Raw genomic sequence first — 22,953 nt, 5'->3', positions numbered from 1 at the left:
CAATGCATACAGCATAGACATGATACAGTACATTAGAGGCTCTACCTTCAGACAACATCCATGAAAACCCTTTCTACATTGGTTGATCATACAGTTTGTTCCTGCATCATTTATCAAATTGCAAAACATGGTGGAATGATTAAGCAATTTAGTCGTAGGTCATAAACATGTGCAAAAATGAATTCAAGCAACAGTGGGCCCGTAATTACAGACCCATGCTTTGCAGCCAATCTTCAAATTCTGGTGGTGACCCCTATCTTGGAAATCCAGAGTTCACGCGAGAGGACAATTTGAATTTGCTCAACGAGTTACTCTGGCATCGAGTACTGCTGCTCATTAACTATGCCCTTGTAGCCGAGCTGCACCAATCACATAGATGTATCTGATATAGGCGGGGCCAGAGGTGAGCTAAACCATGACGTCAGTTTAATCTACCAGTTAGCTCCGCTGGTAGCTAAGCGCATGGGGCTCTGTTGTTGTGATTGGTCATAGTGTTATCCAATTCAAGATGGGCGACTTTCATTACCTTAATGTTTTTGGATTTGGGTCTGGATTTCTAGGCTAGGTGGCCCTCAGAAGCCCCTAAAACACAAGTCATCAATTAATTTGTTTAGTTAGATTTTTGTTGCAATGTCAAGCTTAAGTATAGCTTACAAATAGGATAGGATTCTTATATATATATTATATATATATATATATATATATATATATATACATATATGTGTATATATGTATATATATGTATATATATTTATATACATATATATATATATTTATATACATTGTATATATATATATTATATACATATATATATGTATATATTATACATTATATATATATATATTTGATATATATATTTATTTATTTATATGTAGATAACAACGGCTCAAATTTTAATAGAATTGGTGTGTTTCCCCATCTCTGCTCATGTTTTTTTTTAGACATCCATGATGCCCACCCGGTCGTTCGTGAACAGGCCGCCCCTGCGCCCTGCGCCCTGCTTCCGCTCGCGTTGTAGGGTGGTCACTGGTCAAGAGGAAGGCATCGAAGAGCCAACATGGGAGTAGAAATTGAGACCATAACTCCGGGCGATGGTGGGAACAATCGACCTTGTGTAACGGCGTAATACTGATATATTCACAGAGGGTGCGATATATTATTACACACGTTTTCTCTTATTTTCTTTTATTTTCAGGACGGACATTTCCGAAGAAGGGGCAGCGCGTCGTGGTGCATTATGTCGGTGAGTGTGGAGGCTGGACTAGAGCCGATGCTACTGATGGAGCTGAAATATCTGGACGTTATTTATTTTATAGGTAACGTTAATGTTACATGCCGCCCGCTAACGCGAGCTGTTAGCGGCGTGAAAGCCCGTTGTCGGGGGACCAAGTAGAAACAATTCGTTCCAGCTAACTAATGTCAACTGGTTGCATTTGGATGATTATGCTGGCTAGCATTGTAGCTAACACCCGAGACCATGTTTAACAAATTGCTTGTTTGTGTCGGTTGGGTTAATATTAGCTAGCTAAGGTGCAGCTAAAGGCGGACATTCTCTTGCTGAAAAAATAATTTCAATGGACTTGTTTTGTTATTATTCGTGGCTTTAGAAAGACGAAACACCAGTCGAGCTAACGGTACATCAGCTGCTGTCAGCCCCCTAACGTAAGCTAACCTGGCCCTATGATGCTAGTCGGCTAAGGCTAGCTCTGGGCTCTCAGTTACCGTTATGAGACTACAGTGGGACTTATGAGCAACCCGAGCTGATTATCGAGTGATAAAAGCTGTTTATGGTTTTTATCAGGCACACTGGCAGATGGGAAAGTGTTTGATTCTTCGAGGTCCCGAGGAAAGCCGTTTAAATTCAAGATTGGACACCAGGAGGTTATTCGTGGTTGGGAAGAAGGAGTAGCCCAGGTGAGGAGCTTGTTTTCTATCTTTTTTCTCAATAGCTTGACATACAGTATATATCTGTGACATAATATACGCTTTGTCATATACTCATGTGAACAGGGTAATTGCTGTGTGTAGGCTACTACTTAATTTAATGACAAAAGCAATGTTGCACATATTCTCTACGTGAACTTTTGCACATACCTTGTACAATATTTTGCACATTCAAAATCAGTTTTTTAAATTTTTTTTCCGAAATCATGTTTCTTTTTTAAATATCCAATTCAGTGAATATCAATCAAACTGGTGTTGATTGTGTTGATATATAACATAAATCATGATATAAATATATGTATTACTGTGCACTCAACGAGGGACTATCTATCAAACTGGTGTTGGTGTATTCATTTCAGGAATGGCAGGCTTGTATCTGTTTTTGCAAAATTAACTCTTCATGTACCTCTCCCGTGTTACCAGATGAGTGTAGGTCAGCGGGCAAACCTGATTTGCTCACCCGACTTTGCCTACGGCAGCAAAGGGCACCCAGGGATCATCCCACCAAACGCCACGCTCACCTTCGACGTGGAGCTGATCAGTCTGGAAGCCTGAAACTTGTGCACTCACTTTGTCTAATTCCACTCAAATTTTCAGGGTAAGAATTGTTTAAATAATTAGTAAATATTACCAATAGTATGCCTGTACATTCAGCCTTTGCACTTTCGAGTGATGTTCACAGATTAAATGTTATGCACGTAACAAGCTTTCGTCTCCATATCCTGTAATCTCCTTTCCCCCTCATTTTCAACCACTGCCCTAACCCATTTTCTTTTCGCTGTAGGTTGACTCCTATCTTGGGAACATGGAGGGAAAATGTTAACAGATGATTCCTGCTCTTGATCCCTGCATAGGACCTATGTGTATATCTACACGAGTTCCCTCTCCTTTTTCCATTTACATACAAATTGTGTTTTGTCACTTGCTTTAAAACGTTATCCTCCATACTATACTTTAGGTTCCATACAGTAATAACTCATAGGCCATCCCATGTATTTTGTCATATTCTGCTATGTATTTTTACGGTGATGTATTTTTATTTGACTTAAAAAATTTCAAATTGTGTCTACCATCACGGCCAGGTTTTAGATAAGTGTCATACGTATTAACTGAATCTCATTCCTGTGGCTCTGTGGCCTTTACACTACAATTGTATTGATTGCGGGTAATGCAATGTCTTGAATAACAATAAATAGTTTGACACAATGATATTTCTATGAATTACCTTTTGTGATACTTGTTATTGGGTTAAATTAAAAGTTAGAATACATTGTAACCAGGGATTCATGAATCAAGCACATTATTGCCATGAACAGCCTACAGGTCTCTGCAGATGTAGGATTTTCTTTGTCTATACTGCAGCATCAATTCTTATTTATAAGCGTAAAATGACTATTGCTGAAGCATTCAAGCTTTGACATCTTTTGTCTTGTTGACTGCTTGTAACACATCTGGGGATAAATGTTTTTCATATTTTTTTTTGCCTAAGCAAAAGGTCTTGTGGGGGGAAAAGAAATTGGTTAAAATATTTCTAAACTTGCATGGTAAGCTCCCCCACTAAGATTTGTGGGCACATCTTGGGCTTTGTGATTATCTTTGTTTGAAGGAGTTGTGTGTACCAAGCTGTGGATGTTGTAAAAGGTCTGTTCCTTACTCTAAACACATTAAAAGAGTAATTTTAACACAAACAGCTATTTTCCTTTTCTTTGGGTGATTGTATCTCACTGTTTAAACTTTGATTACAGTACACACTAATAAAAGCAAACGGATTGAAGCCTATTTTATTTTCCCAGGAAAAAGGGAAAATAAACCCAGGGGTTTTTTTGCATTTTACGTTTTTGGGAGTTTTGTACGTAATGCCCTTCATTCCCTTTGGTAGGTTATTTCCTGGAGAAGGATAAGTGACTTGAGAAAATTTGAACGTAAGAAGTTTCACGGGAAAAAAAGTTTAAAAAAATTTAAAAACAGAATTTGAATTGACAGCTTTCTTCTCCCTCAAGCTTATTTTGTTTAAAAACCAATAGAAAAAATTATGGGAAATTTTCCCTAAAAGCTAAAAATTCTCCCTTTTTCCCTTTTTTTTTTTTTTTCCCTAAAAGGGAAAATCAGTAACCCGCACACTTTACATATGTTACAGCCCCATTGCAATTAGTTTCATCACAAAACACACTGTTAGTAGAAATGCAATCAGGGGGAAAAAAAAACCCCCCCTGAGCAAAGTTCTTTATTTGGGGGCAAAGATGTTTTAAAATTAGAAAAATCCTGTAAAAAACAAATTTTTTCATGAAGTCGGGAAAATAAGCTCATCCAGCCTTCTTTCGCGTGTGGATCACAATCTTACTCCTAAAAATTTTTATTAAAATAGAAAACTGTTACATACCAGATGATGATTTCGGGAGGGAGCAGGAAAGCCGGGCTTTGAATGCCCTGCTCAAAACCGCCTCTGGGCTTTACTTTAGGTCTTTGATAAATAAAAGGTTAAAAGTTGGGCTCACTAAAAATTCCATTGCACCCAATAAAAGACCCCAGCTGAGATCAGGGTTGTTTTTTTAAAAACCAGGGCGCAGTTCAATAAAGGGGTTTAATAATTAAATGCTTCTGAATTTTTTCTGTATTTTTTTAAAATAAAATTCAGATTAGAAACAGGATGAGCCTTGGTCATTGATAAAGGTTTGTGAGAGGGAACAGATTTTGCATTAAAGTAGCCCCCCCACTCAGATCAGCGGGATTATCTAAATGGAGTGGGGGGAAATTTTTAAAATGACCCCAAAATTTTGACCGGGAGTTAATGATTTAAAACCAAAGAAAAATTATGAAGAAAAAAAAAATAAGGTCGTCATTTTTTAAAATCTCACGTTTTTTTTATTGGGAAAAAAACAAAAACCCCCCGTTTTCACCTGAGAACTAATTTTAATGCACAGCTTTTCAAAAGGTAAAAGTCCCAGCAGCTTTCAACTGCAGTAATTTTTCATGTGTGGAAAAAAACCTTTGCTCCCTTTAAAATCCTGTGCTCTTTAAATCTATTAACTACTTCAGAACAAGGCAGACGTGCTGACTGTAATTTCTTTTTCTGATTTTGCGGAACATATTCATTTTATATTTAATTAATGTGACTCTCCCTTTCCCTTTTAACCATTTTTTTGTGATGATAAAAGTAGAGGAACATTCAACTTGAGACGATTCTCATCTGCTTCTTTTCATAACATTAAGTGATTATCTTTGCCCAGAGGATTTCATCTAAATCCTGGTAGGGGGGGTTTAATTCAAGCAAGAGAACCCAACCAAACTGTGGGTTACATGCAAATTCCAATAAAGAGACAACCACTTAAACTGCAGGCAGTAGCAGTAAGTGTATTTCAGCAATGGAATAATGGACAACTAATCCTTTGTTTTCTAAGGCAAGGCATGAACACAAAATCACAAGGGCATTATGTAAAACCTAGAAATCTTAAAAGAGGAGATGTCCAACCCACGGCATAACCAAACTGTAATGAAGTCAGCATTTCTGTGGCTGTGCCTGCCGAGGTTGGGAGTTGTAACCTTAATGTCAGAGAGAGCAGAAAGTCCTAGATCGGTGTGGTTCCATTCATGCTGATAGGCCTGCGTCCTCTGCCTGCACCCCGGCGGCGAAGTGAGTGAAGGGCCACAGCACAGCACCCTCTCAACAGCGAACCAATGTGATACACCGGCATGACGTCCCGTGGCCCTCCTCGACACAGCCACGCCATGGTCGGCACCACTGGCATCGCCAACGCCAACAGGTCTACGAGGAAGTACCGGCTCCAGTGGCAGAGCTGAGGGGAGTACCCATCTTCACTTGTACCTTCAGTTTCATCCTCGTGGTCTTCGTCTATCTCCACTACTACAGCGTCCTGCCTCTCTGGGACTGGAGCTGTAGGGTGGGGTTGGCAGCTGTGGGGCTCTGCTGGCGTCTTTGTTACCTCCTCTGGTCCGTCGGGGGCTAGTGGCTCTACGCTGTAGGGATGCTCAGCAGGTAAAAACAATGGAAAGCGATGTGGTTCTGAAGGGGCGATGTCTGCTGTGGCTAAAGAAATGGTACTCAGCTCTTGGACGCTGCTTTCCTCACACAGCCAGGTCATGGTGGGGCTGCAGGCCTGGGAGCGCACCTCTGGCTTCTTCTCTGCTGCAGGAGGAGTAGGGATAGGCTTGGTAGCAGGGGCAGTTGCAGCTGTTACTGGGGCCTCCTCCTGAGGTAAATGCAGGAACAAGTGATGATGGGTGGGGTAGGTGTGGCCACTGCACTTGCAGCTGCTACTGAGACTGTGGCAGGAGTGTGAGATCGGCAACACCGCTCCCCCACTGCACAGCCTTTCGTAGGTGGAAGAGCGTGGCACAGTTGGGGGGCCTCGGCTGCGGGGTTGTGGGGGCAGCTGCTCCGATAGGAGGGCCGCCTCCAGGAGCAGGTGGGTTTGTCCTGCTGGGCGAGGCTCTCTGCTCGACTCGGGAGCATTTGAGCTGCGCTCCAAATGCAGAGCCTCGCTGCTCAGTCGGGTGTGGGTGGTGCTGCGACTCAAAGTGCTGGCCGGGGAACAGCCGCAGGAGCGAGACTTCCCCCCTGGCCGAGCGCCATGCAACCCTGAGTATGGCTTGTGGGTGTCATGGGGGTCTTGTTCACGGACATTCAGGTTGGACCTGGCTGTCTCAACCACCTCCTGAAGGTGCTGGATCTCCTTGCGAGCCTCCTTCAGGGCTAACTGGGCCTCCACACGGTGACACTCCTCCTCTATCCAGTCTTCCTGCATTCTGTACAGTTGGCTCCTCAACTCATCAATTTCACAGTCTCTGATAAAGGACCAACGATAAGTGAACAGCAGAGTTTTTTTGTCTTTAACAGAAACAAAGCAACATGTTTTTTTCCCCTCCTGAACAGCACCCTTCATAAGATAACGAGGGAGAAAAAGCACCCACCTGTGTTGTAATCTTTCCACATTGTCCCTAAGTCTGGCTCGCAGATGTCGTATACACACCTCCTTCTGTTGCAGAGGGGTAAGGTACTGCTCTGGGGTCGGGGGCCTAATCCCATGGTTGTCACTGCATGCTGTGTGCTTTGCCTGACGCCTGAATCAACACACGTATGGAAAGGTATTGTGTAAATCAAAGTGCTGTTGAACATGGCCCTGGAGGCATATGAACATATTTCTGATTAATATCTTACCTGGGTGTACTAGGATGCGTCCGAGCTGTGGGGCTGCCCTCTCCTGCCTTAACCCGCCCGGGATAGGTGTGGACACTGGATGTATCACTGTGGGAACATCGCACGCTGCCGCCACCAGCGCACACCGAGCGCCTTCAAGGTAGAGATACAATTATTTACAACCCAGTGAGACGTCACAAAATCCCCAAAAATGTCTTTTCATGATATTTGCATTATTCTGAAACTACGGGTGTGCGAGGAGGACGTAACGGTACCTGCGCTGACCTGAGGAGGGCTTTCGACTCGGAGTGAGAGACATTGATGTGCAAGGGACCTCCAATCTTTCCACTGCTGTCTCTAGATAGGGACGCTAGGAGCCCTCACAGCTGGAGCGTAGGTTACAAAAACACATTAGAGGCAAATCAGCTAACAATAATGATCTAAATCACAAAACTGAAGGAAAATGTATCCCACACTGTAACAAATTGAATGTAAACTTTACAGTTACTCACTGGAAACAGGTTGGCCAGCAAGTTACTGTAAATTCTTTCTACAGTAAAGATACCATACTTCCATTTACAATTTGATGTATTCACTATAAAATACAAAACAGTTAAACACAACATAAGATAAAAAGTAAAAATACAGTACTTACTATTCAAAGTACTATAGTGGCTATATTGTGATTTTTTTTTTTTTTTTTACAGTAAGGGATTTCCGAAAACTTAGTTTTAAATTTTTTTGCGGTAAAAAAGGTTTGGGAATGTACTTACAGCATTCTACTTAAAAATAAAAAGGGGTGACTTAAAATCTGAGATTTAAAGCCTTTTTTCAAAGCAAACGTTTTATCCCCCCCCCCCCCCCACCGTCCTTCAACTTGGGGGTACGGTGTGGCCTTTAGGGCTTCACTATCACGGACGCAGTGCCAATGCTAACCCCAACCCCGAATTAAAAATATGGGGCCAGCACAGCAATAAAACCGTCTTTCGTGCTGACAAAATGAGCCCAGTGAGTCCAAGCAGGCGCTCCTCTCCCTAGCTTGTCCTCGCGCGGGGAAACATAAAAAATTTAAAATCCACCGCTTCATGCTGTCAAATGGCACAGATAACTTTTTGTCAATAGGCGGGGGTGGGGGCATATTATTATAATCAAAAAATGTAAAAGTTTTTTAACCTTTTTGTTTAAGTCCCAAACTCTAAAAGCTCAAAAAATTTGGAAAAAAAAACAAAACACAAGCAAGTTTTGTAAAAAAGGATTTTAGCAAAACTGATTACATTACAACGGGGGTTCAAAAATTTTACGAAAAAGAGAAAAGGGTGAAGTTTGTCTATTTTCACATTTTTTAGGCTTTTTTACAAAGTTTTTAAAAATCTTTCGGGTTAAATGACCCTTTTTTTCGAAGAATTTCTTTTTTTTCTTAAAACCCACTGCATTGGTTCGTTTGTTCAATTTTTAAATTAAAAATAAATGGTCAAAACGTTCAAATCCCCACATTTGAATCCGGGTACCATACGCAAAAACTAAACCTTTAGTTTTTATTTATATATATATTTGTTTCAATCATGGAATCGGGCCTTTGGGTAAATAGGGTTTCCCCCTGTGAAATACCCCCCGGGGTTTACTGTCGTTTTTTAAAAACCCCCTCAAACTTCCCAAAAGACCCCCGGGCATGCCCCAAAAGGTAAAAAAAATATTTTTTTTCTGCCCTTTCAGGGGTTTTCCCACTCCTTAAGGAAAAGCCACTTCTATTTTAAACAAAAAAAAAAAAAGAGGCAAAATGTTTCGCTTTCTTAAAAAGTCCCGTCCAAATGCAGCTCTATGCAGAACCTGCAGACCTAGGTCTGAAATATACCTACCCTGTTGGTCCATCTTTGCAGTGGCTGCGTAACATACTTTTTCCCCTAAAATTAAACCGAAAAGACCCCTTTTAATTTTTTTGTCCTTATTTAAATTCTAGGACAACGAAAAGGAATCAACCTCCCTCTTGGGTCGCGCCCCAAGTGGCAAAGGGTATTGGGAAAATACGAAATCACTTACGTAAGGGTGGTGTTTTTCTGGGGAGCATCAACGGGTGGCCCGGGAAACTGTAAAAAGCGCATTTAGATGGGGAGATGGGGTGTTGATACCCGAATTTTCGGAGACAACCGAGGGGGGAAATGTTAGGGGGTTTTTATTTATCATAGGATTAAACCCCAAAGTTTTGTTTTTCTTAATTCCCTTTTTGAGCAGTGCTTGAAAACGCGGGCCACTGTGCTGTTTTCCCCCCCCCCCCCCCCGTGCGAACCGACCACAAAAAGAAATCCCAAAACGAATCTAACCCCGGGCATTTCTTTCCTAAAAAAAACGCGCTTCCATAAAAAACAGCGAGAAAACGCCCCAGCTGTTCTACAACGTTACCCTACTTAACGGGGACAAATTTAAAAATCTAAAAACAAAGCCCCCCAACAGCGATTTTGAAAAGGGATATATAAAAAACCCACCAGTTGGGCGGTGGAAGTTCGCATCAAAACCCCCCGGTTCCCGCCGGACTTGATGGTCGCTGAAGAGTCCCGGGGAAAGGGGGAAAATCTGTGCTGATCGGGGGAGCCCACCGCTGCCATAAGCCCGGAGTAAAATGGGAATATCTCTGCTGTCGGTGTTTTTAAAAGGACAGTAGGGGTCGGCAAATTTAATTTGTTTTTGGCGGAGCGCACATTAGTGATTGCTGACCGCTGGGATAATAACGTCTGACAGAGGAAGCCCATCCATTTGAACCAGTGACAGGAGGGCAGGGTGATAAGTATCCAGCTGGACTGCTACACCATGTACAACACTTCAGATGATGGATGAATGTGGCGCTGACTAAGGCAAGCCACACAGACAGCCAAGTTTGTCCCTTTCAAATAGAAATAAGCTACATTAATACCAAATCCATTTATGCATTTATTTTATTACAATCCACAATGACGAAGGTGAAAACTCATTAACACATAACAATTTCAGAAAAAAAACATCTAAAATGGTTTAAACTGTAAATTCAAGACTTTTTACATAATGAACTCCCAAGAACGAGCGGGAAGTCCAGTTTTGTAAAGCTATTCTTATGTCTTCTAAGCATATGGTCTCTATTACTGGCCCTCTCCCACTAGCATGTGTGATGTCGGGGGTGCAACGAGCAGAAAATAAAACAGAAAATCTGAGAAGTTGTAGGCTGAAAAATAACTTAATTGGCATCTATTAATACTGTATAATTTAACATCAGTCACTCCATTTGTTGCTAAGGGTACAGCTCAGTGCTGTACAGAAGTAAGTACTCCAGTTTATGGATTTGGAAATTGAATAAATTTTGACTGCAAGTACAAAAGGTGAATATATGAATTGAATTTCATATCCCAAACTTTAGTAACATAAAATTAAAACTTGTTAAAGCTGCACAAATGTATCCAAATCAAGAAAACATGTATATGTGCTAGGAAACAGGGAACAATGTTAAATATATACAAATAATACCTGTACTTTAGAGCAATACTTTTGCAATATTTGCTTATAATGAAATGTCCATTTTGCACGACAACAGTTCAGGTGGCAGCTGGTGCATAGCAGCTCTTACATACAGTACATACATACTTAAAATCCTTGTTTATAATAAATAGAATAGGAACTGGTGTAAATCACCAACTGAACATACAGGACATTTCAGTCCTCAAAGATCCCAAGAATAACTGTAATGTCATGCTATTGAACACTATAAAAAATAAATACTCAATTATTTAAAATATTTAGGGACGTGAAAGCCATACATGTATCTAGTGTTAGATACTGTATGATGCGGCAGGCCTAATAAAAACAGTCTGGCAAAGAGTTTTAGAGAAGAGTGATTCATTGATCCTTTTCCAATTTCTTACTTAAGAAAAGTGCAGAAAACAAACAAAATATTTACAAGTTTTAAGACACACTCATATATTAATGTGTGTGTGACATATAATATAAAGTTAGATCTTTCTTTCAAGCTGTTTTTACCATTCTGCCCAGAAACCTATTTGAGTAAATTAAATTTTACCCTGGGAAACTGACATAGCAACGCAAACATCTGATACTTGTGCATGAGGCAGATAGAGTAGAACCAGAACGGCACCTCTGTTTTTTAAAGAAACTGTTTTCTGATTTACTAATTGTAGAACTTAGGTCCAGGAGTAAGAAGGATGTCCTCATAGGGTGCTCTCTGGTTCAGATGAAGGGCGTCTTGTTTTTTCAGGACCAGAAGACAGAAGAAAGTGGTTGCAGCCTGCAAACGAGTGCTTTCTTCACAGAGTGCCTTCAGGCTAAACATGGTAACACTGTTGCTCTGGCTCTGCCGGAGACACACACAGAGAGAGAGACACACACACACACACACACACCACACACACACAGAGGCACACACACAGAATTTAATTTCCCAAAATCCTCCCTAATCCCACCCCAGCCTTGTCACCTTTAAATCCCTGCCCACTGTGACCATAGATTTGGATCTGCCATAGAGCAGGGAGACTGCCTAACATTGAAACAGCGGCCCTGTGTCATCAACATACAGGCTTTATACATTTATAAAATATAACATGCGGTAGTTGGTTTAGTTGTCATTCTAACAGCTGAACATTTATTTTTAGGTCCTTACTTTTAGTGTGTTCAGAAGATTCTGTGTACGCCTGCTGATCCTCTTCTCCTCAAAGTCCTGGCTGTCGAGCATAGACTGCAGTTTAGAAAAGGACCATATTTTAGTCAGGGATGCCAGGAACATCTCCAAGGCAGCATGGGAAATTAACACACACCATCTGGCAAACGCTAATACATTTGTAGTTTGTTTACCGCACCAGTCTTTTTTTTTTTAGATAACAATCCATTTCTAGTTCACTTTCAATAAGGCTAGTGAAATCTGGAGAGCTACAAAGTCTAATTCCCTGCCCTGTTTCTATTTGTAACTTATGTGCGTTCACAGGCACCTGAGTGTGGAGGGAGGTTGACGGAGTCTCCTGCTGTATGCAAGACGGATGGACAAACATGGAGTCTTCTGACGGAAGTTCTGGATGAGTGAACTCCGACCTGTTTTCATCCTGACCGACACACAGCACAGATTATAGACCAATGATAAAAAGGTGAAAGAGTATCATGAATGAGAATGGAATCCTTCTCTTCACATGGCCCGAGCTTACTTGTGCCAGCTCTGAGTAATTCCCAAGTTGATTGTCATTTATGTGATCAGGGTCTGTCGGCTCAGTGTTGTGGCTTCTTTCGAGATCTATTGATGAATCTGCGATACTGACGTTGTCTGTGGTGAGGGCGCTTATGTCCCTTTGAACTATACACATAAAGCAGATTACATGTAACTATAGCATGACAGGAGAGGCAGAACAGAGAACACAAGATTTATGTTTTTTGTATTTGCCATTTGATCATTCACTAAACAGTCCAGGCACATAGGAATTCTTCTGCAGGCTGTTTAGATATAAGATAAGATTCAACTTTATTGTCATTACACATGTACAGGTACAATGCAACGAAATACAGTTTTAGAGAGCCTCTGAGCCGCAGCTATTTAAAGCGCCGCCACAATGCCGATGCGCAGCATCGGGGGCAACTCGGGGTTCAGTGTCTTGCCCAAGGACACTTTGACATGGGACTGTAGGGCCAGGGATTGAACCACCAACCTTCCGATTGGCAGGCAACCGCTCTACTGCTGAGCCACAGTTAGAGTTTAGATTCTCTGCCCGAGCCCAAACTTGACCCAATATTTTCCGCCGCTATCCTGGGGCCGGGCCCTTGATCAAGCATTCGTGTTTTTTTTAAAATTAATTTATACCTTATTCTGGGGGAAAAAACTATCCCTCTCCCTTCTCTCGTACCTTGGGTAACAAATTCCTGCACTGACTTTGTGAGGAAATTTGTCTACATCCCTGTTTCGGCCAGGGGCGTCGGCTGCCCCCTGGGAAGGGCAGAATGAGGTATCGAGACAAGAAAGTCTCCGGATATTCCGGGGGCTTGATTGTTGCTCCTTTGACGTTACCCCACATCGGCTGAGGGCGGGGCTACGTTTCTTTTTTTTTTTTTTTATTTCTTCATTGGATCCATTCTGAAAATAAACCATTTTACATTTTTGCCCAAATTGTTTTTGAAAAAGCAGATAAAAAGCCCATGAAGGGGGCTTGATTTTTTGGGCACGATCTAAGCTTTAGTTTTGAGCAAAGAAAAAAGAGACAAAAAAGCACCTGACAAAAATAAAAAAATTAACATATAAATAAAAAAATACAACAAAGAAGTAATACGTAAAAAAAAGGGCAAAAAAATAAAAAAATTATCTGGGGTAAACTATGGGGATATTTTTTTTTTTTTTCACCACAATACATTAAATAGAGTTATGTTTTATAAAAAATTTTAGTTCTCTCACTGCTTGTGAAATTCCCCTATTTTCTTGCCTCCGGCCCATCTCAACCCCTTTACCCCCCAAACACTTCCCCGGAAAAATCTTTTGGGCAAAGACGAAAGACAAACTAGGTTTAAATTATAACGCATAATTTCAATTAAATGTTTCCTTTTGACGTTGTTTTTAAAATGAAAGACAAACATTACGGGGATTTTTTCATATTTTACCTCCTTTATGTGTGGAGTTGCTACAGTGGAACACAGCTGTGCAAAGAGTTTGTCTGCACCCCCGCTTTCTTTCCACTGCATGAGCTGCAGGGTTGGTGGGGCCATGTCCAATGGGGCAACCAGATCGGAATAGTCGGAAAGCTGCTCTCTGATGAATTCATTGGTCAGCTCTTTAGACTGGTCCACAACCAACTTGCGTTTCCTCTTTCCCCTCTTTTTCTCAGAATTTGCTGAAAAGAAACAGTAGAAAGTCATCAGGAATAGTTGTTGAGCCTCGTTGGGTGGCACGGAATGGACACCAGGTCAACGGTTTTGAAGAGTTTGGTTAGGGATGCCGGCAATAAATGCTTTGCGTAATATACAGTAGATTTGTGGAAGGATGAGTTGAAGGAACACAGTTTGAGAGTTGTTTGGTTGTGCCTACGAGTGATGGTCACAGGTTCAAGGGCAAAGGCCTCCTCCTCATTAGCGAGCACGGTGGTCTCACTCGGTGCAGGGGTCACCAACATCTTGTTGTCAGCATCTGGAAAACACATATTGGAGTCTACTTTGAGTTTGAAAATAAGTCATTTTCAAATGCACTTATGAACCAAACATAACACTATCCACTGGTGCGGCTTTACCATAAAACAAATTCATCATCTGCTAACCCAGTTACATACAAATTCCAGGCAAAGCACTAATAATTATTGAACTACTATCAGCCAGCAGTTTAAATGGATATGCTTTTCATGAATGTTAATGGACGGTGAACACAGTATGTATATAACGTCTGTACTGTATATTTACCTTGTTGATGAGTGAGTGCAGAGATCTCTGAATTTTGATTTTGAGGCTCTTCGAGGATGAAGTCGGTGGACTCAGCATTATCACTGGGGTTTGTCAGAAAGTCTACAGGGTTATAAAAAATTTAAAGAATTAATCACTTTTTTTAAAAGCAGCAAAAAAAAATCAACATTGACATAAAAAGGGCAAAGATTTACAGTAGATCATTTTAGTATTTGAATGTAATTGTAATAAAGGTGTGATTTTCTTGCTTTTTCTAATTCGGTTGTCATGATTTAATGAGCAGTCAGGTCACACGGTCTCTCAGATGCTATTTTTTCTTTGTGTCCCAATTCAGAGGCTGGACCCTTCAGACACACAGCCCCTGAACACTAGTTCTTCAGAGGACATAAAGGCCAGGCAGAATTTCTGCTTCTGGCCTCTTCTGTGTCAACATGATATCTTCATAATACTGTTTACTGTTGCTATATGCATTATAGTCTGACATAGTACTTGCCTAGTTTGGCGAAAGGTTAAAGCCCACTATTAACAACACTAAAAATACAGTGACATTGTTTTTTTAGTACATTATGTTCTTTAGACAAAAATAGGGCAAAAAACTAATCCTGATCAATTCACAATCCCTACCGAGTAGGTTGAATCCTCTATCCTCATCCCCAAAAGCATCTCCGTGTTGAGTCAGGCTCTGGAATGTTATATCCATTAGCCCATCATGGTGGCTCGGGGTCTCCTCACCTACGCATCAAGGCACACAAAATGTGGGGGAATTCAGTCAGTATGAGACGTCAGCTCTGCACAGAAAACCATGCTTTAAAGGAGAAGGCTGATGTCATATATTTTTGTTATTGTCAACAAATCCCATGAAAAGATCAAAACCAACAATGCCTTAGTCTGTCTCTCAATTCATTTCTAACTTTCCTATCATGTTTGTGAAAATCCGCCTCAAGCACATTCATGGCTGCATATCTAAATCTTTAAAAGAAGGTCACGCATATATAATTTAATTTCTAAACGGTTTTCTAAAATATCTGGCGACTGTAGCTCTTAGTAAATGTTACTTGATCAGGGGTAAATAACTTATTCATTGGGGACTATTTTCAGCTTTGGATTTGCTGTGCTGGTTGAGTATTTACTGCAGCAGTACCTAAATTCATCATCATGAAGAAGCATGTTATAAAGTTTACAGAGAAATAGATATAGTGCACATAGCAGGAATAAATTATTGCTGAAATTACCAAAATGCTTTATACTACCAAGGCAAATGACATTAGCTCACATTAAATCAGAAAGTACCATAAAATGGGAAGAAACTGTTAACAAACTTACCGAAATCTACCATGTTCAGAAATCCATTTCCATAATCCTCTTTCAGAGTGATTTCCTCTGATCGACACTGGTTCAGTGAAAAGTGGTCCACCACATCTATGTCACTGTTGTCCCAGTATGAAGAGAACAGTGGGAACAATTATGGTTATTTAAGAAGAACAAAAAGTTTAATATTACATTTGTGAATGAACCTGTGCCCCTTAAAGTGCCAAACCTTGGGTGTCATGTCTCAAAGAAACCTGCAGTATATCAATGTAAGGTTAGGAATACTTGGAGAATAGGAGAAAACGGTACCTTGGTTTTGGTAGCTGGGCATCAAAGGCAGTGAAATCTTCGATCAAGGTAATTGCTTTTAGTGTTGCCTCAAGCCCCTCTACAGGTAAATCTGTCTGACCTGGTGTGTTGAGAGTAAACAGGGAAAATAATACAAATATGTACTGCGTTTAGAACTAAATTAGGTAAGAACAGCACCCAATAATAATAAATAATTGAACCAAAGAGGTATTTCTTTGGAACTTTCCAAGGTACTAAAATGTCATGTCGAGTTGACATCTGAATGTGTAGTCTTAACGATTTTACACATAGTTATTTGTTAGCTGAACTAATGCAATCAGAGATGCTTGTTAACCTACTCGTAGAGTATGTAGAAAAAGATGTTTTAGCTGCAGTTTAGTCTGTTTGGTATTGTAAACAAGAAAAAACACACACAACATTCTTGCATTGAACACCATTCTTTCCAAAATAACTTAGTTAAGTATTTATGTCACCCTCTGGTGGTTGTTTTCATTAGGGAAAGTATTTACCAATGTTAATCAGTTGCCAGTTGATTAGATACTAGGCATGGGCCGGTTACCGGTTTGATAAAGTCAAGGTTTCTAAACCACTAAAATGTGTCTTCAAGGACAGAAAGTGCAGTTTAGAAATCCCTCTCTCTGCCAGTGTGCAGTGTTTCAAAATAAAATACATTGTTTTCATTTCATTGTTGTTGTTTTTTTCCCCAGACATTTAAAAAAGTAATACATTTATAGCTGTCATTGCAATACTGTAATACTGTGAAACCGTGATATTTTTGCTGAAGGTTATCATACCATCAGAATCTCATACCGGCCCATGCCTATTAGATACACCTAGCTAAAACTACTGCTATAAATTCTACCTTCATAAAGTGTTATGAATGATGTTCAGTTTTGTTAAAAATGTTTAAGAGGTGTTGATTCCACTGTACTCTGTGTTACCTTTATTTGTCTCTACAATTGTCACTAACAAAACAAACAGGATGTTACCTGGCCTGAAAGCAATTTTAATTTTAACCAGGGCATCACTGCAGTCTGCAAGGAGATACTTCGCTTTCCTGGAGTAGATCCTGACCACACCAATGAGCAGATGACCAGATGTCCGCAAACCAATTTTCATCTACAAAGATCACACATACATCTTACACAGCAGTCATACTTTCTGTGTATGTTAGTTCATTATGTGGGCGTTTTGGGCATGCGTTTTGACATGTTTTACCTTAGGGGAAATTATGTCTTTGATTGTTGTTTCTAAATTACATTCAAATACGTGGGCCTTTGTGAGTTTCCTTTCCCAGTGCGCTGCTAGCCAGATTTTGGCAAGAGGCCCCCGCTTGGAAGTGAAGAGTTGAGTGTAGAACATCATGTTGGAATACCAAAGCTAGATGTCACCTGTAAAACACAACAATGATTAGCTAAACCTTTCCAATGTGTCTGACAAATGCGGCTATAGTAACTTAGCTGCCCTTACAGTAACTTAGTAGAACAGTAGTTAGCCGTTTAATCTGTTAAGTGTTATTGCTAATTGAGTTTGAACTTCTAGGGTCAAAGTTGGCTAAAGTTAGCTAGCTAGCTACGTTTGCTAGTAACGTTAACTATCGCTAGCTGGCTAAGATTAAATTGCGACTAGTTGTTTTTACATATAACTAACTAAACATAATGGCAGAATATCTTTTAATACAGTAAATAATTTAAGTAGAACGATGAAATTGGGAATTCAATTATTAACATTATACACGTTGCATAAACAGAGCAGCCTACCTTAACTTTGAAAGTGCCGCGTTTTGACATTTGACATTTGGAGCGTGCACAACACATCACATTCACCGCGAGGACATAACCAAGCAGCGACTTCCGCCAGAAATAAAATAAAAAGGGTGATTGATCAAACGATTTTATATATTCACTACATCAGAAAGTGACGTAATATAATTGATATTGATAACTGTTTCTTTCCCTACATTAACTTTACCTTTATTGTGTAAATTCCACACAACTTCGATATATTCTTAATCAGGACACATGGTAAATGACCAACAGTGAGCTATGAAGTCAAATAATAAATAAATATAAACAACGGTAACATTAGTAAAAAGTAAATAAATACAAATAAATCTCAAAAAAAATTCTGTAGCGTGTACATTTTTTTTCTTTTACCTGGCGTGCCGGTGACGTTGCTTCCTGTCGGTTTCCTCATATTTTTATAAATGTCTTTAACTGTCTATGGTGCCGTGACCGCTAGCCATAGCTAGCTAACCGTAAGCTAACGTTAGCAAGTTGGGACATGATTTCCAAAACTGTGTCTAGCTTTTAGCTCTTGGTGTCGAATTTACAATGTTAGCATATTGCCAAAATTGGTAGTTTAAAAGTTAAGTGAGTCCTGTAAGACGCAGTAACAAAACATTTTCAACAAGAGTAATTCACATGCCAGATAGCGAGATGTGCTCAAATTGCTTCAGAAAAACAGGTCAGTGTGACGACTCCATTGTTTTAAGCTAAATCCATTTTAAAGTAATTGTCAAATTAGTTGAGCCAAGGCTGTCTTCAGCCATTTTTACCCAAAATATGTTGACCTGGAAGTGAGACACAGGTGTAAATAATGAAAAGAATAACGACTGAGTTCAATTTTAGCTGCTTTGGTTTGAGGGTAATTGTATTGTGCATGCTAGCTCACTGTCACACAATAAAGCAGCCATCAAATGTGTGATGAGTATACAGTATAGCCCATTTTGGTGTCACTCCAAATTGGTCTATTATTGGAATAATATGGTAAATGCTAAGTTTACATTGGAGCTCCATCTTTGAACATTTTTTTCTAATGTCTCAAATTGTAAAAATTGTTTTTCAATTGTAAAAATATTTTTCCAGGTACAAAAAGAATACATATTTGCTAAAATAATCACCTTGTGTGAATGCCACTAGATTTTATAATTTGTTGTGCGAGTTTCAACAGGCGCATGTAAAGCGGTAAGCCAGGATATTGTTTGTAGTTCATGTCAATATGTTTTTTTTTCATAATTTAACGTTACAAATATATTTGGCAGTGCCAAAAACTATTGTAATGCCATTTTTGGTTTACTGACTAGTGGAGTGGAGAAGGACCGGTCTGAGGGTGCAGCAGTGACACATTTGGGCTTTCCTACAACCTACACAGTTGTTTTCAATTATCCTGGCATAATTGCAGATTTAGTCAAAAATATTTTACATATCAGCCAATACAAAAAAAAATACCTGGGAGATTTAGTAGTTTGGCTGTTCCACAATGTGTTTTTTTTAATTTGAATGCAGTAGAGGGCAGCATTGGATACAGCAAGGCCACCTGAACACACTGACACATGCAGACCTGTAGCAGCAGTAGGAAGAAACAACCTGTGCTATCACAATGACAGTTTGAATCTAAAATTCACCTTTTATCACACTGTTATGGAACTGAAATATAGAAGAAGCAATCTTATGCAACCCCAATACAAAAGGCTTGCAAAACAATTACAATGATACAACAGTAAAAAAAAAATCCTTTAGGAGCTGAAATGAATAAATGACTTAAACATTACATACAATACAGTAACTATTATGATTAGTTAGAGATTTTCTATTCTGTTGTCTAATCGTTTCAGCTCTACATTATTGGAACTCCCAAGTACATTCAGCATGCAACACCACTAGTATGGCCGTTTAGTAATTTAAGCCCAGTAAACAAATTAGTTCATTATAGGTTTGATTATTTATTTCAGTGCACAGTCATAACTAGCTACATTTTGATTAAGGCAGGTGGGAGTTGACGTCAAGATGAACCTGTCAGAAGGGACTGTGGATTTCTCAGTCAAGAGGTAAGATGAGGAAGCCTGAACACTCTTTCTTTCTCTCTCTCCTTCTCTCAAACATACTTGGTACAACAATTGATCTCAAGTCCCCATGAGCCAGCAATGTCTGGGTGAGAAATATTAACATGCCGAGATAAAAAAAACCAAATTGTGTTAATTGGGTGCCCCGGGTGGTGTGGCTGCACAAGAACAGCTGGTATTGTAGGCCATGGTCGGAATTTCTAGAGAGAGAGAGAGAGTGAGATACTGGATGAAGATGTGCAGTACAATGTTTTGGATCTTTCACTCTGTAAACTACACTTTCACTTCGTTATCTTTGAAATGACAATTATTCAAAGCTCTTATCATGTGTCCATGCCAGTTCTTTTTTATTTAAATTCATTTTCTGGCTACATCTCACAAGTGGCCTAGGTTGGCTGCAAATAAAAAGCTTACCCTCAGGATCTTTTTTGTTTTATTTCACACAGGGAAAAATGACTTTGCATCTGAGTAGTCTCTACTTTTCCATGCTGGCATTGGAGTCTTCAGTTATTCCAGTTCAGGTCAGTTCAGCAGATGATACACTACGTACGTATCAGGGTTTTTCCTGGCTCAGAAAAAGGGCAGCGCAATTCATCACACTTTTATCGAAATCGCAATATGGATTTAATGAAATACCCAAATCGCAGGGGGGTGCAATATTTGTTAAAGACAATACTTGTGTCAAACCATTGTGAATCAAGTATTGTGGCGCTGCAGAGACGTCCTGGCCTACAAATCCTATCCTACAGACTTAAGTTTGGTACAGATCCTCGCAAAGATCACACTATATTCATTAAAAAAATATATATTTTTAGTAATTTTCAATGAAAATGAGAATAACACAAAAAAGGGCAATTCCCTCTAATATTGTGAATCCTATCACAATCGCAATAATAGTCAAAATAATTGCAACTAGATATTGTCCTCATATCGTGTAGCCCTAGATAGAAAGGGCCTTTGGGGGGGGTAACTACCTATAAGCATTATCGGTCCGTGTACAGAAAGTCAATGAGTCTGTGGTACCTTATTTCACAGAAATCTGTACATTTTGCTGTTATGGCTGTCAATTTGATAAACAAAAATGTACATTATGGAAATAAAATCCCAATTGACAAAACTGCTTAAACTATATTCATTTTTTAACACTGCCGTGAAAATCACCAGGCGAGTCCGGTACAGCCTGACTCTGGAGATAAAACTGACATTAGCTCTCATTTTCAAGTTCATGTTCTGATTGTTCAACGGTTGTTTGGTGAATTGCTTCTAAAGACATTTAGAGAGGATTTGAATTCCTATTTTTATTCTCAATCCTTATAATTTTGCTGCAGGGGATTTTCCTTTCGGGCTGGCTAAATCCTTAAGGGAGGAGGCATAAATTCCTTCCTTAGTAGCAAACAAAGATGTGACTAAAATGTTCAACTCCCTAAGAGAGTCCCTTCACGGATTATTTTTGTCCAATCTACCAAGTTTAGCATTGATTTTTAACATCTCGTTAATTGTAGAGTTGATTTTCTCTTAATGAATGGCACAGCTGTAGCTGTCAGACAGATGTTTCTGGTAATGTATAATTGAATGAATGGATGGATAGACAATTGTGCAGCTATTTAAGATAATTACTCAAAGTTAAGTAATAGGAAACATACTGTTTTCTTGTTTTTTTGGGGCTTTTCCCTTTATTATTGACAGTGGATAGACAGGAAAGGGGGAGAGGGATGGGTGATGACACACAGCAAAGATTCGAACTCGGGCCACTGCAGGACTCAGCCTGCATGGGGTGAACCCTCTTACAGGGGGGTTGTTATCTTAATCCTTAAGTCACAGTGTCTCGTGAAGTTAAAGGTTTTGCCTCAAAAGTGAGAGGAGATCTGGAAATGTTGCACACCAACCCAGGAATTTGAACATGAGAGGCATCAAGGTACTGCCAATAATGTCAATGCACTCCTTTGTAGAGAAGGAGATTGGTAGTGAGTTTGAACCCGGTGTGCCGTCGGCTAAATGATTAGTGTTAATGTTTCCAAAGCAACACTTCGCTCACAGATAATTAAAATGACAGAAAACTCAAGTCACATAGGTTTTATTGTAGAACAGACAAATGGTTAGAAATAAAAGATGTCCATCAAAACTTTATCATTTTAATAACTATTTTTCTTTTACCATTCCCCCCCCCCAATCTGAAAAGATCATATGAAGGGGCCTGGCTTAATGGGACAAGTTCCTGTTTCTCCAAAATAATTGGACAACAGTGATTATTCAATGTTTTTATTTCTTTAGTAAATTAAGCTGCACAAGAATTGGTTTTGATATATCAACACATACAGTTTGCTTCTCTTTATATGCACACATAAAGACATTAAACACAGTACCACAATAAGCAGGTAGAGTAGAATTACATATAGGAAATGGCTGTTTATGTTCTGTTTGTAGGGCAAACCAATTGTCAGTCTTTTGATATGATGGGTGTAGGCTCAGACGTGGCTGTTATTGATTAAGATCAAAAGAGATTTTTTTTACAGTAAATAGGCATACATATGCATTGCATAATTATATAGTCTAATAATAGTGGACACTTGTGTGTGTGCACCTCTGTTAATGTGTGATATTCTGCAATGGGTGACTTTGTTCCCCCTGGTTCCTTTTGGTCTTTCATTACAGGTATGAATCAAACTGTCTTTCATTACAGGTATGAATCAAACTGTCTTTCATTACAGGTATGAATCAAACTGCAATCAAGCTTTGACCTGAGTGGGTCTGGAGATGTGAGGTGTCCAACAACCAACATAAGAGTTAAGGAAAGGGTTGGTTGTCACTAATTCAAATTCTGAATAATATCTGTCAAAATGAATGAAAATATGAGGTGAACTTGACCTTTCTGTCAGCGTCCAAATTAGATTCTGAAGGTTTACAGTGTGCAAAGTCATTTCTGCCTGTTTCATCCGGCAGTCTACAGTAGGAATCAAATACTTTTTTGAAGGCTTGAAGTGGCAGCTAAAAGTTGGT

At 39.6% G+C, this 22,953-nt stretch overlaps 3 protein-coding genes and 1 long non-coding RNA gene across 4 annotated transcripts; 2 read left to right on the top strand and 2 right to left on the bottom strand.

The window, feature by feature from the left end:
* Positions 1-880: 880 nt before the first annotated feature.
* Positions 881-3,633, top strand: fkbp1aa (FKBP prolyl isomerase 1Aa). The gene is made up of 5 exons (XM_032520118.1): positions 881-1,095; positions 1,197-1,244; positions 1,803-1,915; positions 2,369-2,543; positions 2,730-3,633. The coding sequence occupies exons 1-4, from the start codon at positions 1,059-1,061 to the stop codon at positions 2,498-2,500; spliced, it is 330 nt and encodes a 109-aa protein (XP_032376009.1). The 5' UTR covers positions 881-1,058; the 3' UTR covers positions 2,501-2,543; positions 2,730-3,633.
* Positions 3,634-4,790: 1,157 nt separating this feature from the next.
* On the bottom strand, positions 4,791-9,726 carry snpha (syntaphilin a). Its single transcript, XM_032520059.1, has 5 exons — positions 9,581-9,726; positions 7,376-7,486; positions 7,122-7,253; positions 6,875-7,024; positions 4,791-6,748 (listed from the first exon to the last, which is right to left on the bottom strand). Exons 2-5 carry the CDS (start codon positions 7,417-7,419, stop codon positions 5,512-5,514), a joined length of 1,563 nt encoding a protein of 520 aa, XP_032375950.1. The 5' UTR covers positions 7,420-7,486; positions 9,581-9,726; the 3' UTR covers positions 4,791-5,511.
* Positions 9,727-10,455: 729 nt separating this feature from the next.
* Positions 10,456-18,028, bottom strand: rad21l1 (RAD21 cohesin complex component like 1). The gene is made up of 14 exons (XM_032521847.1): positions 17,873-18,028; positions 17,331-17,503; positions 17,102-17,231; positions 16,113-16,212; positions 15,819-15,922; positions 15,120-15,227; positions 14,496-14,597; positions 14,131-14,229; positions 13,707-13,936; positions 12,988-13,041; positions 12,272-12,445; positions 12,062-12,172; positions 11,737-11,811; positions 10,456-11,430 (listed from the first exon to the last, which is right to left on the bottom strand). Exons 2-14 carry the CDS (start codon positions 17,475-17,477, stop codon positions 11,248-11,250), a joined length of 1,617 nt encoding a protein of 538 aa, XP_032377738.1. The 5' UTR covers positions 17,478-17,503; positions 17,873-18,028; the 3' UTR covers positions 10,456-11,247.
* A 285-nt stretch (positions 18,029-18,313) lies between these two features.
* On the top strand, positions 18,314-22,906 carry LOC116692107 (uncharacterized). Its single transcript, XR_004332628.1, has 4 exons — positions 18,314-18,578; positions 19,879-19,941; positions 20,403-20,477; positions 22,665-22,906. It is a non-coding gene; the product is annotated as an uncharacterized LOC116692107 (long non-coding RNA).
* The last annotated feature ends 47 nt before the right edge of the window (positions 22,907-22,953 follow it).

The sequence above is a fragment of the Etheostoma spectabile genome, chromosome 7 (assembly GCF_008692095.1).
Source record: "Etheostoma spectabile isolate EspeVRDwgs_2016 chromosome 7, UIUC_Espe_1.0, whole genome shotgun sequence".
Classification (NCBI taxonomy): Eukaryota; Metazoa; Chordata; class Actinopteri; order Perciformes; family Percidae; genus Etheostoma; species Etheostoma spectabile.
The sequence above is the reverse complement of the archived record's forward strand: the minus strand, read 5'-3'. Positions and strand labels throughout refer to the sequence as shown.

Bases quoted from the DNA above. Each gene is read 5' to 3' on its own strand.
- fkbp1aa (XM_032520118.1), top strand. From the start codon at position 1,059: ATGGGAGTAGAAATTGAGACCATAACTCCGGGCGATG. The intron at 1,245-1,802 runs GTGAGTGTGGAG...GGTTTTTATCAG, and splicing joins CGTCGTGGTGCATTATGTCG to GCACACTGGCAGATGGGAAA. The intron at 1,916-2,368 runs GTGAGGAGCTTG...CCGTGTTACCAG, and splicing joins GGGAAGAAGGAGTAGCCCAG to ATGAGTGTAGGTCAGCGGGC.
- snpha (XM_032520059.1), bottom strand. From the start codon at position 7,419: ATGTCTCTCACTCCGAGTCGAAAGCCCTCCTCAGGTCAGCGCAG. The intron at 7,254-7,375 runs GTACCGTTACGT...TCTACCTTGAAG, and splicing joins CCCTCCTCAGGTCAGCGCAG to GCGCTCGGTGTGCGCTGGTG. The intron at 6,749-6,874 runs GTGGGTGCTTTT...GTCCTTTATCAG, and splicing joins GTGGAAAGATTACAACACAG to AGACTGTGAAATTGATGAGT.
- rad21l1 (XM_032521847.1), bottom strand. From the start codon at position 17,477: ATGATGTTCTACACTCAACTCTTCACTTCCAAGCGGGGGCCTCTTGCC. The intron at 15,228-15,818 runs GTAAGTTTGTTA...CTTGATGCGTAG, and splicing joins TCTGAACATGGTAGATTTCG to GTGAGGAGACCCCGAGCCAC. The intron at 11,431-11,736 runs GTAAGGACCTAA...TGTCTCCGGCAG, and splicing joins ATCTTCTGAACACACTAAAA to AGCCAGAGCAACAGTGTTAC.